The sequence below is a fragment of the Pelodiscus sinensis genome, chromosome 15 (genome assembly GCF_052426305.1).
Source record: "Pelodiscus sinensis isolate ZL-2025 chromosome 15, ASM5242630v1, whole genome shotgun sequence".
In the NCBI taxonomy this organism is placed as follows: domain Eukaryota; kingdom Metazoa; phylum Chordata; order Testudines; family Trionychidae; genus Pelodiscus; species Pelodiscus sinensis.
The window spans coordinates 5,752,385-5,769,244 of NC_143066.1; the positions used below are offsets into that span (position 1 = coordinate 5,752,385).

At 52.1% G+C, this 16,860-nt stretch overlaps 1 protein-coding gene across 4 annotated transcripts in view; it reads left to right on the plus strand.

The window, feature by feature from the left end:
* The first annotated feature begins 1,029 nt into the window (after window positions 1-1,029).
* The window catches only part of MGRN1 (mahogunin ring finger 1), a 70,460-nt gene continuing 54,629 nt past the window's right edge, over window positions 1,030-16,860 (plus strand). The window contains exon 1 of one of the 4 annotated variants that reach the window (XM_075899121.2): window positions 1,030-1,248. In XM_075899121.2, the coding sequence (XP_075755236.1) occupies window positions 1,161-1,248 (88 nt within the window). In that variant the 5' untranslated portion in view covers window positions 1,030-1,160. The remainder of the gene's footprint in view (window positions 1,249-16,860) is intronic. The other 3 variants (XM_075899123.2, XM_075899122.2, XM_075899120.2) reach the window with 3 other exon arrangements.

Sequence of the window (16,860 nt, forward strand, 5' to 3'; positions counted from 1 at the left end):
TGACTATAGGAGCGGAGGGCACTCAGCCCTTTGCAGGATCAGGCCCGCAGAAGGGTGTTGTGAGTCAAAGTTCTCCCCAGGGCAGACAGAGGCTGCTTGGACAGGTTTCCTCCATGTAACAAACCGCAGATCAAAGTCCACCATCAGGACCCACCCTGGGCGGATGTGCAGCCCTGAGAACCTTGTATGAGGCAGTAAAAGTCACATGACCTGCCTGTTCCTGAGGTGGTATTTTTTTTTGTAGTTAGCATGAACCTGGAGCATTGTATTCAAGTCACAGCCGGGCTCTCTGGAGATTAGGTGCCCCAGCAGGATCCAAGGCAGGGCCTACCAGGATCCGAGCTACCCACAGCACCCCAATCAACTGCCTGGACCATGGTGGAGCATCACCTGCTGTTCACAGAGTGAAACCAATCACCTCCGCAGGCCACACCACAGAGAAGCAGCAACAGCCATGGCCTGTCCGCAGCAGAGCTGGGATCGCCCTTCAGCCTCCTCCTTCCATTGCCACCTGCACATCTGCCAGGGCTTCACCTGCTCTAGTGACAACTGTCCTGAAGGCCTCCCAGCCCGAGCCATCGCCCAGCCAGGACATGCCCTGATCTGCCTGTTACCCATTCCTCCCAGACGCATGCCTGGATGTGCACTGAGGGCCTGGGCCCCGGATGCAGGCAAAGCGCAGTGCAGGGACCCATCCCTCACCCTAGCTGCTAGGCCTGTCTCTGCTGCCCCAGCCTGCGCGGGGGGAGGGACTCCTGCCACGCTGCCCCACCATGCGGGGCGGGGGTGGTCTGGCCATGCTAAGGGAATCCCTCATCACTGGGGGGGTGCTCTGGCCACACTCAGAGAGCCCTCATTGGCTCGGCAGGAGGCTGGTCGGCGCCCTCTGCTGGCGGCTGCGCGCGTTACAGCCCCACCCCCCCACAGCGCACTCCCGGAAGAGTCCACTGAGTGAGGGGGTACAGGCCCGCGCACGCGGTTGGTACGGCCCGGCCGAGCCGTCGGTGTGTAGGACCCGGCGCGTGGCTCTTGGGAGTTGTAGGCGGCCGGACTCGCTTTCCCAAGCTGCCCCGCGGCGGGTTGTGTTTGCGAGTCGCTGGGTCCGGGTCGCTCGCTGCTCGCCGCCGCCGCTGCCGGGTCCCGGGCTGGGCGGTCCCGCCATGGGCTCCCTGCTGAGCCGGCGCATCGCGGGCGTGGAGGACATCGACATCCAGGCCAACTCGGCCTACCGCTACCCGCCCAAGTCCGGTAAGGGCGGCCCGGCCCCATAGCGCCCCCCGCCCCATAGCGCCCCCCCAGTGTCCGGCCCTCCAACGCCCCCGGCCCCATAGCGCCCCCCCAGTGTCCGGCCCTCCAACGCCCCCGGCCCCATAGCGCCCCCCCAGTGTCCGGCCCTCCAACGCCCCCGGCCCCATAGCGCCCCCCCAGTGTCCGGCCCTCCAACGCCCCCGGCCCCATAGCGCCCCCCCAGTGTCCGGCCCTCCAACGCCCCCGGCCCCATAGCGCCCCCCCAGTGTCCGGCCCTCCAACGCCCCCGGCCCCATAGCGCCCCCCCAGCACCCCCTGTGTCCGGCCCTCCAACGCCCCCGGCCCCATAGCGCCCCCCCAGTGTCCGGCCCTCCAACGCCCCCGGCCCCATAGCGCCCCCCCAGTGTCCGGCCCTCCAACGCCCCCGGCCCCATAGCGCCCCCCCAGTGTCCGGCCCTCCAACGCCCCCGGCCCCATAGCGCCCCCCCAGTGTCCGGCCCTCCAACGCCCCCGGCCCCATAGCGCCCCCCCAGTGTCCGGCCCTCCAACGCCCCCGGCCCCATAGCGCCCCCCCAGTGTCCGGCCCTCCAACGCCCCCGGCCCCATAGCGCCCCCCCAGTGTCCGGCCCTCCAACGCCCCCGGCCCCATAGCGCCCCCCCAGTGTCCGGCCCTCCAACGCCCCCGGCCCCATAGCGCCCCCCCAGTGTCCGGCCCTCCAACGCCCCCGGCCCCATAGCGCCCCCCCAGTGTCCGGCCCTCCAACGCCCCCGGCCCCATAGCGCCCCCCCAGTGTCCGGCCCTCCAACGCCCCCGGCCCCATAGCGCCCCCCCAGTGTCCGGCCCTCCAACGCCCCCGGCCCCATAGCGCCCCCCCAGTGTCCGGCCCTCCAACGCCCCCGGCCCCATAGCGCCCCCCCAGTGTCCGGCCCTCCAACGCCCCCGGCCCCATAGCGCCCCCCCAGTGTCCGGCCCTCCAACGCCCCCGGCCCCATAGCGCCCCCCCAGTGTCCGGCCCTCCAACGCCCCCGGCCCCATAGCGCCCCCCCAGTGTCCGGCCCTCCAACGCCCCCGGCCCCATAGCGCCCCCCCAGTGTCCGGCCCTCCAACGCCCCCGGCCCCATAGCGCCCCCCCAGTGTCCGGCCCTCCAACGCCCCCGGCCCCATAGCGCCCCCCCAGTGTCCGGCCCTCCAACGCCCCCGGCCCCATAGCGCCCCCCCAGTGTCCGGCCCTCCAACGCCCCCGGCCCCATAGCGCCCCCCCAGTGTCCGGCCCTCCAACGCCCCCGGCCCCATAGCGCCCCCCCCCCCCCTGTGTCTGGCCCTCCAACGCCCCCGGCCCCATAGCCCCCCCCCTGTGTCCGGCCCTCCAACGCCCCCGGCCCCATGGCGCCCCCCCAGCACCCCCTGTGTCCGGCCCCCCAACGCCCCCGGCCCCATAGCGCCCCCCAACTCCCTTCGCGTCCAGCCCCATAGTGCCCCCCCAGCTCCCTCCGTGTCCTCCTGTCCCTGCCCCCCACAGCGCTGTGGACCCTTTGCCCTCCTCACAGCCCCCTGGTCTCCATACTGCCCCTATGCCTTGGCCCCCCACTGTGCCCCTGGCTGGGAGCAGACCGGGCCCTTGGTGCCCATCCAACTCCCTCTGGGCCTCAACCCATGCCCCGTCCCCCCCACCTGCCCCCAGCTGGGGGAGTAAATGGCCTCCAAGACCCACTCATCCCCCTCAGGATCTCTGCAGCACCCTCCTGGGCCTCCATCCTCAGCCGACCCATAGCAGCCACCACAGCCCCCCAGCCTGAACAAAGGTCAGAGTGCGATGCAGCTGTGTAGGTATGAGCAGAGCAACCCCAAGGGGCACTAACTGGTTAACACCCTCCCCCCCCCCCCCCCAACACATGCACCTTGTTATTGAAAGTGGAGTTGTTACATCAGACAGAGCTTGCTGGGCCTCAGGTACAGATTTAACTGCAGCTATCTGGAGATTAGTTTGGCATGCAGCTGGCCGGTCCCTCTTTTGGGACCCTGAACCAGCACAAGGGTTCAGAGTTTGGGTTGCACACGGGCCGGGGGAATTGTCATGCAGACTAAGACTTAGCCCTCCTCCCCCACCCACCAATCATGGGACGACTCTTCTCCATCATGGAGCTTAGCGAGACCTTTGCTTATGGAACCCACATGATGAGTCAGTGGTAATGCCTGACTGGACTCCTCTGGGTTGTGCTCTAGGGCAGGGGGGGAAGCTCCCCTGGAAAAGAGTGGGTGTGGCTGGCAAGTGGAGACTTCAGAGCGTCTTTCCTCCCTCCTGGGCTGCCCGGGCCTAGCCCTGCTCTGCTAAAACTCAGAGCATCTGACTTTTTCACAGGGTAAGGGCTGCTCTCTGCTTCCTTGTCTCTGCATTTAACTTCCTCCTTGTACAGTGTCTGTAGTCCACGGCGTATGGTCATTTGGCTCTGCTGATTGGGGAGTTGCTCAGACTGAGGTCCGGAGACCCCAGAACGTGACTTCCAAGCTCCAGCCAGACGTTTGCATAAATCTGAACTTGGGATATAATAGGATAATTGTTTACACAATTAACTGATAAGTCTGGGCTTATCGGTTACCGTGAACGGTTACACGCAGGCTACTGCCCTGCGACCAGGGAGCTGGCTGCCCCCCCACGCTGCTGCCTCTGATACACATGCCATTGTTAAAGAGAGTTGAGAGGGACATCAAGACCTGAATCCCCAGCCTTCAAGACTAGGTTAATCTAAAAGTTGCTCTGAAGTATTGGCTTGCAAGGGAAAATAGGAACCAGGCTGATAGGATCAGGGTTGGCTACAGACTTTGCTGGGCTCTGGGCAGTATATGGGCGGTGTGATTGGCTCTGGGTCCTGCAAAAGAGGTGGGGTCTCAGGTGGAAGGGTTGGGGCTAGGGATAACCAGCCCTCAGAGCTGTCCTGACTGCACCATGCATGCCCAACCTCTCCGCAGTGCCACCTGGACCTCACTGCGAGGGCTCTGGCTGCAATTTAAAGGGTCTGGGGATCCAACTGTTGCTATGTTGGTGGCGACCCAGGGCCCTTTTAAATCTTTGGGCCCCGAGGCAACGCCTCTCTTTTCCCTCCCCCCATTGGTGGCCCTAGGTGCGATAACTTATCTGTTAATATAACATATGTTTATCAGGCTCCCCTCCCAGTGCCAAACACACACTCTTCTGTGTTGCCAAAGTCATGTAATTTTTTTATCCTTTGTCTCTTACCCTCCCCTGGGTAATGAATTGGCATCCAGATGCCAAGGAACGGTAGAGATGTGGGTTAAATTAGACTCAGTGGAGATGCTTTGAGTGCGGGCAGAAGTGTTTGTTCCACTTCCTAAGAGATGGCTGCCAAAGAGCGTTCTGGCATCTTTTCGCAAGAGCTTCTTAAGCAGATGCCCTTGTGCTGGTCCCGGGGAGAGGCAGCTGCGGTCAACACACCTGAGGTGCCGTTCACCATTATGTCAGCACCTGTCACCCCCATGTCAATAGACTCCCTAAAGGGCCCGATGAGGGGGAAAGGAAAGGAAGGTGTTGGTGGTTGTGGGGTGACTTGGAACGTGTAGGGGCTCTGATGGTGCTGCCCCGCGCAATTGGACAGTAAGGCCGGTCATCACGGAAGTTCTAGATGTAGGCTCCTGATGGTTGTGATTCATCAGTCACCCTTGCATTTAGAGCCTGTCACCTGGGGACATTTCTTCAAAGAGAGTGATGAACAAATTCATCTTCTTTTAAGAGGCTCGGCAGATGTGTGGGCAGCAGATGTTGTTGGTGAGACATTTCTCGGTCGTTGCAGCTCTTGGGGATAGTCAGTGATTGGTCCCTGTTTCCCACAGTAGGTACTAAACTCCTGACCCTGAATTTCCGGAGATGGACAGTCACTTTTAGCATTGGTTTCCCTGGGGATGGGCCTGCTTTCTAAAGGTGTGCACAATCCTGGCCCTGCCTTGAAAGACTTGAAACTCAGGCTACGGTACATGGTTAGGAAACTGCCTTGCATTGACCTAGCTCTGAACCCATCTTGGCCTCCCACCAACCACTTTAGTAACGCCACAGTCAACGTCATTAGGTAGACAGTGTCAGTGTAGACACTGCCTTGCTTATCTCAGCTCTTACTGGGTTTCGGGGTTTGGGCTTGTTTTCACTACACGACACTGCAGCGATCGATCCGCCGTGGCTGAGTTATTGTGTCTGCTTAGATGCGATAAATTGACCTCTAAGCACTCTCCAGTTGACTCCAATACTCCACCAGGGCGAGAAGAATAAGTAGAGTTGATGTGAGAGCAGATCTCGCCGAGCTTACCGCATAGAAGGCACTGCCGTAAGTGTGTCGACTCACAGTTGAAGTTGCATATCTTAGATCAGTGGGAGGCCTAGTGTAGACTAGATCTCTGTGCCACATTGACAGTTGCAGTCGACACAAGTGCTCCTGGTGAGGATGCGCACTGCTGACACAAGAAGCCAAGTGTGTGGACATAAGCAATAACTGCGGTGGCTGTATGTTGTAAGCTAGGTCACCCCCATTTTGTACTCTAGAATGGCCTCCGAGTGGTTTATCTGTTAGGCCTTGAATAATCAGAGCCCTTGAATGAAGGTGCCTAGGCTAATGGTGAGCAAGGACAGATGTGAAGGTTTCCTGGCTACTCCATTTGGTGTCTTTAGGGCTGAAAATAACTTTGCATTCTTTGAGTAACTCATTAAGTTCCTGAAGTTCACTAGTATAATTTGGGGTCTCCGTATTGGCTCTGGAAGGTAAACATCTTAGCCTGAGGGCAGCCAGTTCACAGCTCAGAACTAAGACTTATTTTTCCAGCCGCTGCTGAGTAGTCCCAGAGATGCATATTCCAGTATGAGGAGGTATGTGCGCTCTTTCCGGCCAGGGACTTTCTCTCCCTGTGTAGAGTGCCAAGTGCAGCAGGGCCCACAATTTGTTGATGCCTTAAAGCAGGGCTACTCAACACGCAGCCCCTGGGCCGCATGCGGCCTGCAGCCCGTTTGTTTGCGGCTCGCAATGCTGTTTGGGTTTACATGGGGCTCAACACGTGACCTGCAGGTGGGAGCCAAAACAAAAAAGTAGTCAATATAATGGTCTTCAGTTGCTATGCGTTTTAGCAGTTAAATTCCTGGACTGTCATTGCTCATTAAAAGTGCTGTCATATGGTTGGAAATCGGGTAAGTATTGCATTTTATTAATACCAGCAGAACTGACTTCAATTGGGGCCTGTGTGTTGTGTAGTCTTGCCTTCATCTTGGTATTCATGCCTGTTAGTGTGAGAATCTATTTGCTTATATTTGCATGTCTATGCTACCACACTTAAGTTGCGGCCCTCGGCACGTGCTGAGATTATTATTATGGCCCCCAGGGCTTCCAAAGTTGAGTAGCCCTGCCTTAAAGTGTTACTGCCGTACAAATGTCTGAGGGGGTCACCGTGTTAGTCTGTAGCTTTAAAAACGAGTAGTCCTGTAGCACCTTAGAGACTAACAAAAATGAAATACTATATATGTGGTGTTGTTTTTGCAGTACAAATATAAATCATGTACTCCACTGAAAATTAATGCCACATCTAGAGCCTGGAATGACTGGCACGTTAGAAAGCGTGTAGCAGCCTGCTGCTCTCTGAACTTTATGGACTGATACCCCCTTTCTCCCCCCCAAGAAAATCAACCATGGGCAGGAAAAACTAGTTTGGCTAGAATCAGGAAGGCTAGAGATGGAAAGAACCTATTGGATCAGCCACTCAACTTTCCAGAGACCAGTGCAAGGTTGTTTCCCTGTGGTGCATTGTGCTTTGTCTGCTTTGAGTTGTAACAGTCTCAAGCCATGAGGTATCCTTCAGTTCCCTTGGGTGGAGACCTCTTTTGTGCTTTTTAAATTCGTATGGATTTTTTTCTCAAATGTTAGTTCCTGATCGTACCCCTGTTGGTCAGTGTTCCCGCTGATATTTTCCATCCACATGCTGATTTTTTCCATCATAGAATTGTAGAGTATTAGGACTGGAAGGGGCCTTGAAAGGCCATCAAGTCCAGTCTCCTGCCCTCACGGCAGGACCAAGCACCATCTAGATCGGACTGGGGAACTTAAGGCCCGGGGGCTGGATGCGGCCCCTGGCCTACCTGAATCCAGCCCCTGTGGCTTGGAGCTCCCCCTCAGCATTGGGAAGCCTGGGCTGGCACTCCAGCTCCTCTCTGTCCCCCTGCAGGCTATGTCAGTGAAGATTTGGGGGTGTTGGGTTGTTTGGGTTTTTTTTGCTTCTCACTTGCTTCCACGACTTTTCTGTGGGTCAGTACCTGCAACCCGAAAGAGGTTCCCTGCCCCTTATCTAAATCATCCCTGTTAGCAGGTTAGAAAAACATTATTAAATATTTCCAATGATGGAGGTTCCACAATCTCCCTAGGTAATTTATTCCAGTGCTTAACCACCCTGACAGTGATGTCCAACCTAAACCTCCCTTGCTGCAATTTAAGCCCATTGCTTCTTGTCTTCTCATCAGAGGTTAAGGAGAACAATGTTTTTCCCTCCTCTGTGTAACACACTTTTAGGTACTTGAAAGCTGCTATCATGTCCCCTCTCCGTCTTCTCTTTTCCAAACCAAACAAACCCAGTTCTTTTAGTCTTCCCTCATAGGTCATGTTTTCTAGATCTTTCATCATTTCTGTTGTTCTTCTCTGGATCTTCTCCAGTTTCTCCACATCTTTCCTGAAATGTGGTGCCCAGAACTGGACACAGTATTCCAGTTGAATCCTTATCAGCACAGAGTAGAGTGGAAGAATTACTCCTTGTATCTTGCTCTCAACACTCCTGTTAATGCATCCCAGAATCACGTTTGCTTTTTTTACAGTGGTGTCACACTGTTGACTCATATTTAGCTTGTGGTCCACTATGACCCCTAAATCCCTTTCAGCAGTGCTCCTTCCTAGACAGTCGCTTCCCATTCTGTATGTGTGAGACAGATTGTTCCTCGCTAAGTGGTGCCCTTTGCATTTGTCCTTATTGAACTTCATCCTGTTTACCTCAGACCATTTCTCCAATTTATCCAGATGGTTTTGAATTATGACCCTGTCCTCCAAAGCTCTTGCAACCCCTCCCAGCTTGGTATCATCTTGGATGTGATAGTGTAAACTTGTTAATGGTTAACCCACGAGGCTGGGCTCATTGGTTAGTCTTCCCAGTTACACACAGCCCCTCACCCGTATCAGCTGGTGGTGGGTGAGGAAGGTGGAGTGTTTGGCTAGGTCCAGGAAGACTATATGCTTTGACTTTGATGCTTAGACCAGGATTCCATCCCCTTCGACACTAATGGTTCAGTGGCACAATTTGCAAGAGGGTGATGAGTTTGACAGGCTCTGCAGCCGTTTCTCAGGCTGGCTGACCTCACTCCTTTAAAGGGATTGATTTATTTTCCCCCTACAGTAAGCTCAAATGCTCTTTCTTCCTGAACGGACTACATGCCAGAGCAGGCTAGACGACTCTGCAAAGGCCAGTTCTTTCTTTAGGGCTGCGGGTATGACACTGCACAAGTCCCTGAGCCAGAAGTTGGCTTCCTCGCATGTTTCAGAGCCCTATGAGGTGTCTCGCCATGTTCTCCCTGCCAGAAAAATACAGGAAGATATTATCTAGTCAGTGTCCCTTGGGGCTTGGGGATTCTGCACTAGAAACTCTTCGGACGTGCTAAACTGTGTTTCTTGGGGACAGTCCTGAACTGCCACTGAGGGGGACAGAGGTTGTGACTTAACTCTCAGCTGACTTGGGTTCATTTTGATACAACAGTCCTATGGAATGCTGAACACGTCCTGGGGTTTCATGCACTGCTGTGGAATACCTGTTAACTGATTAAATGGGATCTTGCATCCTTAACTGCTTAAGCATTACGTTTAACTGGTTAACTGCCCCCCCTCGGGTTTAATCACTCCAGCCCAGCAGGGCCACTCCTGATCCTATGCGGGCTGGGAGCCGGCAGCCCTGCGGGGGGGGGGGGGGGGGGGCTGGCAGGGCTGCTCCCCAAATACAGGATAACTGTTACCTGGCAAGCATCACCCATCAAATGTGATGCTTACTGGGTAACCAGTAAGCCTGTTAACATCCCTAATACCTATGTCTTGGCAGTGAAGTCTAGTAATTGGATTGTCAGATCTGTACAAACTCCTTTGGTTCTCTGTGATCTGAATGTGGGCAGGGCTGTTGAGACAAAACATGGCTGGTGCCATGGGTCTCACTAGCAGCTTCCTGAGAGCTGAGGGTTGCACTTGACTTCCTGTTCAACTTGTGTAGGATTTTAGATAGTGCTAACTGCATGTGCTGCCACTTACTCCCAGTGCACACCTGGTGAATACAGCCCCAGGGCTGTTGGTACACTTCAAAGGCAAAAGCACTGCAGGGAGCACGGGGCCAGCAGGGGAACAAGCAGTCCCCCGTGGGCCCCGTGCTCCCTGTGGGGTTTCAAAGCGACTGTGACCCCGGGCTCCATGTGGTGCTGCCACTTTGAAACATTGTGGGGAGCCCGGCGTTAGGCTCCACGTGGTGTTTCAAAGCGGCAGCGCCGCATGGAGCCCGAGGTCAGCAGGAGACTCTCCAGCTGACCCTGGGCGCCACGTGGGGCTGCCACTTTGAAATGCCATGGGCAGCCCGGGGCCAGCGGAGGACCCCAGGCTACACATGGCGTTTCAGAGCTGCAGACCCCAGGCTCCACGTGGAATTTCCGCTTTGAAACACCCCTTCCTCTCCCCCCCGCTGCCGCTTTCTGATAGAGGCAGCGGGGGGAGAGGGGGGTGACTAGCCGATTAGCGTGTCAACTATCTGATAAGCAAATGCATTTGCTTATAAGCATTTGCTTATCGGACAGTCGTCTAGTCGACTAGTTCTTCACATCCCTATGCTGTACTTCGTACTCCCAGCGCGTTCCCAGTGCATGCATAACTATCGGAGGGAGGGGGAGAGGAACTAGCATGGCTTCTCTGAAACAGTCTTCTTGCTTCTAGCTGTATCTTCACTAGAATCTGAAGGTGTGTTGTTAGAAGGTGTTAGCTGACACTCACTACTACGCCTTTTACACTGTAGTCAGGAGATGGCTTCAGGCACCAGGGAGGTTTTGTTTTGTTTTTTGTTTGGGTCCATAACAGAAAAGCTCTGATTACTTATCTACTTCCAAAGAAGCTTCCACAAATGGCAGCCCCATTACGGAACTCTGGTTAGCTGACTCTTGGAAGGTGTCAACAACAACAAAAAATCGATACGTTTCCTTTGCACAATTTGGATTAGAACAAATTGCCGATATGCCGATTAATGTTGGCAGAACTTGCTTTTAAATTGTTTCTTCTGCCCTTGTCTCTGTGGTACCTGAGAACCTTGCTTGAAAATTCTGCTCTTCCCTTCTTTGGGTGGAGCTGAATATTCTGCAAACAGCTTGAATACTTTGTCCATTTACAAATGTCTGGGCAGATTTAAGGAAGAGAACTAATTACGGTCAAAACTATCCCCCTGACTTTACTATATAGCCATCTGAGGTGGAAAGAGAAGATCTGCACATGAATTTTAATGTACTTATGATTGATCAGCGGTTATGTGGAAACCTTTCTCAGAGGGGCCATATTTCTGCAATTGTTTCCTAGGCTTTTAGACTCCAAAGCAAAAACCAGTCACTGTTGCCTAACTTGGAAAATCAGCCACAAGTCTGAGTGCTTTAAGACCAGGCCAGCTAATTTTATAAGGTCTGTTTAGGTGCCTCTGTGTCTCAGAGGGGACAGATGAGCTTTTCTGATTCACTGTCCAAGGAAAGGAACTCATTGAAAAGGTGATTTTACTTTTAGTATAAAACACATACAAGTTTGATGCTGAATTGGGGGAGTGGTAAAGGAAAAGGAGAGGTCACTGGGAGAGAGCTTTCTGGGTTGCTTGGGAAGCTGGGTGTAAGTAAAGAAATATGGCTGTAGGAATAAGGACTGTAGGCCATACTTACCTGGTGGGTGACTCTGGGGGAAAAAAAAACTGGGAGTCCTGGTGATCAGAATCCCAGGGGAGCCAACTGAGTTTACTGAAATAGTGCCTAACTGCAAAGAATGGGGCAGGAAATCCCTCAAAACAGTGGATATTCCGGTACAAGCCAGTACAAAACAGCCTCTAGAATACTGTACTGGTTGCCCAGAAACCAACAACAAATCAACTTTAGGCCTCCACCCAGACACTCCAGTCAAATATGATGAGGATCACTAAAGATCTTATTAGTCATATAAGGAAGTCCTTCCAGTCCCAAAGGGCTGGGCATGTTACCTCCCAGGTCAATGACTATTTCAGATCTGATCCCAAATATACACTCATAGCCAATTTTTATGACCTAAACTAAAATGTATTTTAAAAAAAGGAAAAAGAGAGAGAGACGTGAATACATTTCCAAGATCAGAGTCATAGTAGAGATGGTGAACTTTGTAGTTGCCAAGAGTTCTTTCAGATTTAGTCCAGTGTCTGTATTCAGGGTGAATCCAGTTTAAGATCTTAATCTTGTGACTCCAGCTTCCTCTGATGAATTTTAAGCAGATCTGAGATAAAAAGGATCAGGTCCAAAGAGTCTTTTATACAGTTTCCTAGCAGCCTCTTGAATTTAGTCTTGGGTGAGCAGAAAAAACAACAAATAGTCTGGTAGCACTTTTTAGACTAACAAAACATGTAGATGATATCGTGAGCTTTTGTGGGAACAGCCCACTTCTTCAGATGATTGGAGTGACAGTAGGTTTTGGAGTAACTTTCAATTTCCCAAACATCATGGTAATCAACTGTAATTAATTGGAGTATAAGGTCATTTATCCATGAAGCAGTATATCACAAACTTTAAGGAGATATATAGACAATGGAATTATTCACTCAAGATTCATTTACATGTTAATATTTCCTTTTGATCCTTGAATCAAATAGCTATCGTGACAGACATGAACTGTCTGTCTATATGACTGACATAACAAGATATAAGATGATACCAAACTGGGTGGGGTTGCAACTTCTTTGGAGGATAGGGACATAATTCAAAATGACCTTAGCAAGTTAGAGAAATGGTCAGAGGTAAACAGGATGAGGTTTAATAAAGAGAAATGCAAAGTGCTCCACTTAGGAAGGAACAATCAGTTCCATACATACAAGATGGGAAGCGACTGTCTAGGAAGGAGCATGGCGGAAAGGGATCTAGGGGTCATAGTGGACCACAAGTTGAATATGAGTCAACAGTGTGATGCTGTTGCAAAAAAAGCAAATATGATTCTAGGTTGTATCAACAGGTGTGTTGTAAGCAAAACTCGTGAAGTCATTCTGCTGCTCTACTCTGCACTAGTTTGGCCTCAGCTGGAGTACTGTGTCCAGTTCTGGGCGCCACATTTCAAGAAAGATGTGGAGAAATTGGAAAGGGTACAGAGAAGAGCGACAAGAATGATTAAAGGTTTAGAGAACATGACCTATGAAGCCAGGCTTCATGAACTGGGCTTGTTTAGTTTGGAAAAAAGAAGATTAAGGGGGGATATGATAGCGGTTTTCAAATATCTAAAAGGGTGTCACAAGGAGGAAGGAGAAAATTTGTTCCTCTTGGTTTCTGAGGACAGAACAAGGAGTAATGGGCTTAAAGTGCAGCAGGGGAGGTTTAGATTGGACATTAGGAAAAAATTCCTAACTGTCAGGGTGGTCAAATATTGGAATAAATTGCCAAGGGAGGTGGTGGAATCTCCCTCTCTGGAGATATTTAAGAACAGGTTAGATAGACATCTGTCAGGGATGGTGTAGACAGAGCTTGGTCCTGCCTTGAGGGTGGGGGGCTGGACTCAATGACCTCTCGAGGTCCCTTCCGGTCCTATGATTCTATGATAAGTAAACACATACAATTGGTATTACCTCTGACTTCAAAGTTCTTTCCTAACTACCATAATGGCCCCAATTACCATTTATACATGTCTCTAAGGATTTGTCCACTCTGGCAAGTTTTGTTGCCAAAAAACCTTTTTGAGCAACACAACCTGGAAAGTGTTCATATTGCAAAGCCACAGAAGTTGCAACAAGCTCTCCGCTTCAGTGACAAAAAACTTCCAGCCCCACAAGGAATTTTTCTCTCTCCCCCCTCTCTTTACTGTCAGTGATCATGCAGTGTGTACTACATTAGTTTTTTTTCACATTCAGTGAATTCCAGCATGTTTCCCACAATGCCCAAGTAGCCACTCTGGCCAACGCGTTGAACTCCGCTGCTCTACATCTACATAAACAGGTGAACTGATGCGCCCATCCCATCAATAAACCCCAGGGACTTTAAAATCCATTTTCTGGTATCTGGCTCATTGCTTATGGCTCCTTGTGGCGTCTTCTCAGGGACATGGGTGGCTGTTACTCAGGACACTGTCCTGCTTGGGGCGTTTGGATCTTATCAATGTATGGGGTGAAGAATCGGTGCAAACGCAGCTGCAAGTGACCTGTCAGAACTAGGGATGTGAACGTTTAGCTGTTTCCACGAGTAGCTCACTGATTAATCCTAGAGGTTACAGGCAGCCCTCCCCACTACTGCCTCCTATCAGTTCTTTTTATTGCTGAAACTGGGCAAACGTTTTCCTGACCAAAGTCATACTGCAACGTGCGTGCGCTGGACAAAACCAAGTAGTGTAGGACAAGCCTTGTATCTAGTGGTTGCCCTCAAGGAGAAGTGGAAGAAATAACGTTTGTGGTTCTGGACTGGCTGTCCACTGGACGATGCCCCTCTGGCTTGAGGCAGACTCTTACTGCTTTAGGGCAGAGGGGCCGTCTGTAGAGCAAGAATTCACATGTTGACTTGGAAGCCCTCCCCAGCTTTGGACAGGATAGCATAGAATCCAGCTTTGGACAGGATAGCATAGAATCATAGAGCACTAGAACTGGAAGAGACCTTGAGAGGTCATCAGATCCAGTCCTCTGCGCTCACAGCAGGACCAAGTACCATCACCATCCCTGATAGGTGTCTGTCTAACCTACTCTTAAATATCTCTAGAGATAGAGATTCCACAACCTCCCTAGGTAACTCATTCCAGTGTTTAACCACCCCGACAGGAAGTTTTTCCTAATGTCCAACCTTAAACCTCCCTTGCTGCAGTTTAAGCCCATTGCTTCTAGTCCTATTCTTAGAGGCCAAAGAGAACAATTTTTCTCTCTCCCCTTTGTGACATCCTTTTAGATACCTGAAAACAGCTATCCTGTTCCTTCTCAGTCTTCTTTCCAAACTAAACAAGCCCAGTTCTTTCAGTCTTCCTTCATAGGTCATGTTCTCTAGACCCGTGGTTCTCAAACTTTTTGGGCTCCAGAACTCTTTACATGTGTAAAAATTTATGCAGCGCCCCAGCGATCCACTGATTGTATGTGTTGTACCTATCGATGTTTCCAGTTTGTCAACATCACCGAGCCCCTGGAGATGTCTCGTGGAGCCCTGGGGCTCTGCGGAGCACAGTTTGAGAAACACTGCTCTAGACCTTTCATCATTCTTGTTGCTCTTCTCTGGACCTTCTCCAATTTCTCCACAGTTTTCCTGAAATGCGGTGCCCAGAACTGGGACACAAGACTCCAACTGAGGCCTAATCAGCGCAGAGTAGAGCGGAAGAATGCCTTCTCGTGTCTGGCTCTCAACACTCCTGTTACTGCATCCCAGAATGATGTTTGCTTTTTTTTGCAACAGCATCACACAGTTGACTCATATTTAGCTTGTGGTCCTCTCTCTATATATGCAGCCTTCCTTCAGTATGGCCAGGGTTATTTATAGACTTTTCCATAGCACTGAATGCCTCATTCACATTCATCGTTCTGCCAACCTCCTGCTGAGGTCGGGCTGTGATTGTCAGATGTCTTTGCAAACTAAGAGAGGTCTTGCCTTGGCAGTACTTACAAGTGAGAGGCCTTTAGGACAGTGGTTTTCCACTGTTTGTCATTTGCAGACCCCTAAAAGCTTTTGAGTGGAGATTTGTGGCCCTCTCTGGAAATCTGAGACATTGTCTGTGCACCTTCAAGGTAGAGATGTCCATGGTTAACCAGTTAACTGGTAGCCTGGCTGGAGTAGCTCCCCACTCAACATTGGGGGGAGGGAGGAGGGGAGAGGGCTGTGTCAGCCCAGCAGAGTCTGCTGCTCTGTGGGCAGGGGAGAGATTCTTGACTGAGTACCGAACAGACGCTGTAGCTCGCAGAGGGAGGGTGCCGTGTTGCTAGGTGGGCTGTCTTCTAGATGAGAACTCACCCAGAGTTCCTGATTGTCTGTGGACATTAAAGACCCTAAGAGCCCTTTCAGGAGAGTGAAAACGCTGCGATGGCCTGTTCCACCTTCCTAACCCCTCCCCCCGGGGTTCCAGATGGATATGCTGCTCTGTCCCACGTAGCACAGCCGCTGTGCCCTGTTCAGCGGCTGCTGGGGCTGCATTAGTGGTGGGAGATGTGACCCATGTGGGAATGGCACCAGCTCCGACAAACCTCACTCACGAGCAGCTCTCTGCCGGGCTGGTCCATAGTTTGAGCTCCTTGGAGTTAGCCAGATCAGATGCCTCAAAACATCATCCTGTGTGACCTACATACAATGTAAAATTGATTCCTCAATCCTGCTTTCACTGGCCACAGCGCAAGCGCAAATATCACCGTGCACCTTGGCAGGGTGGGTGTATTGCCCCGAAAATCTGGCTTGGATTTGTAACCGGATTAGCTGTTCCTTTTGCTCCTGCTTGCCTGGGGCTCTGTGGTTTGGGATACCTCAGTACTGCCATGCTGCTGCAGCAGTCTTGGTACCAGCTAGATTCAGGAATCGGGCAAAGCTTGTGGTTGGTGTATCCAGGCAGCAGGCTTGTTTTTAAACCAGAAACATCTGGAGGCCTGTGAGCTTATTAGCTGAGCTCAGCAGTAGCTGAGCTTGTTGTTCAAGTGGTACCAGCTGTGCTGGGTGAGACAAATTGCCTTTCCTGGAGCAAAGAGGAAGAAACGAAAAAGCAGAAACCTTTCATGAAATCCCTCTTGTGTTGAAGAGAGCCACTTGCCAGCAGTGCTAGCCGGATGGAGAAACCCACCCATTGAATTCCTCCTCTTTCTCTCCACACCCTTCTCGGCTCTGGGTAGTGCTTTCTTGAAGGGCCCCGAACTCTCGTCTGTTACACCGAGCTGAGACAGCGACACTGTATTCGTTCCATTTCCTTTCTCGTTGGGAGCGGCCGTTGCTCCCTGGCAGGTAGCTGCTTCCTGGGCTCTTTCCTGGAAGTGTAGAGATTGAGTTTAGCATTGTGTGTAATTCAGTGATCCACTTAGACCCACACTTTGCGCTCCCCCTTGAACTTGAATGAGATTGTTGTTTGATCAGTCTCGGGGTACATCTCGTACCGATGGGTGTGTTCTGTAGTTAGAACCATCTCTTTCATCAAGGCGAGCATCCCTGTGGATCACCGCTAGCGCCCACAGGGAAGACTTAACATGATTTTTCCCTAGGGGAGGGGAGGAGAACTGAGTGTTGCTAAACCATCTCTCCTCTGGCTGTAGGAGGAGCTCCGTTCGTGGGTTGTGAAAGGGAACGTGTCCATTCCCAGGCAGGCGACAGACCTTGCAAACGAGCGTGTGGCATGTGGGAGAGAATTCCCAGAATTTGGCAGTGT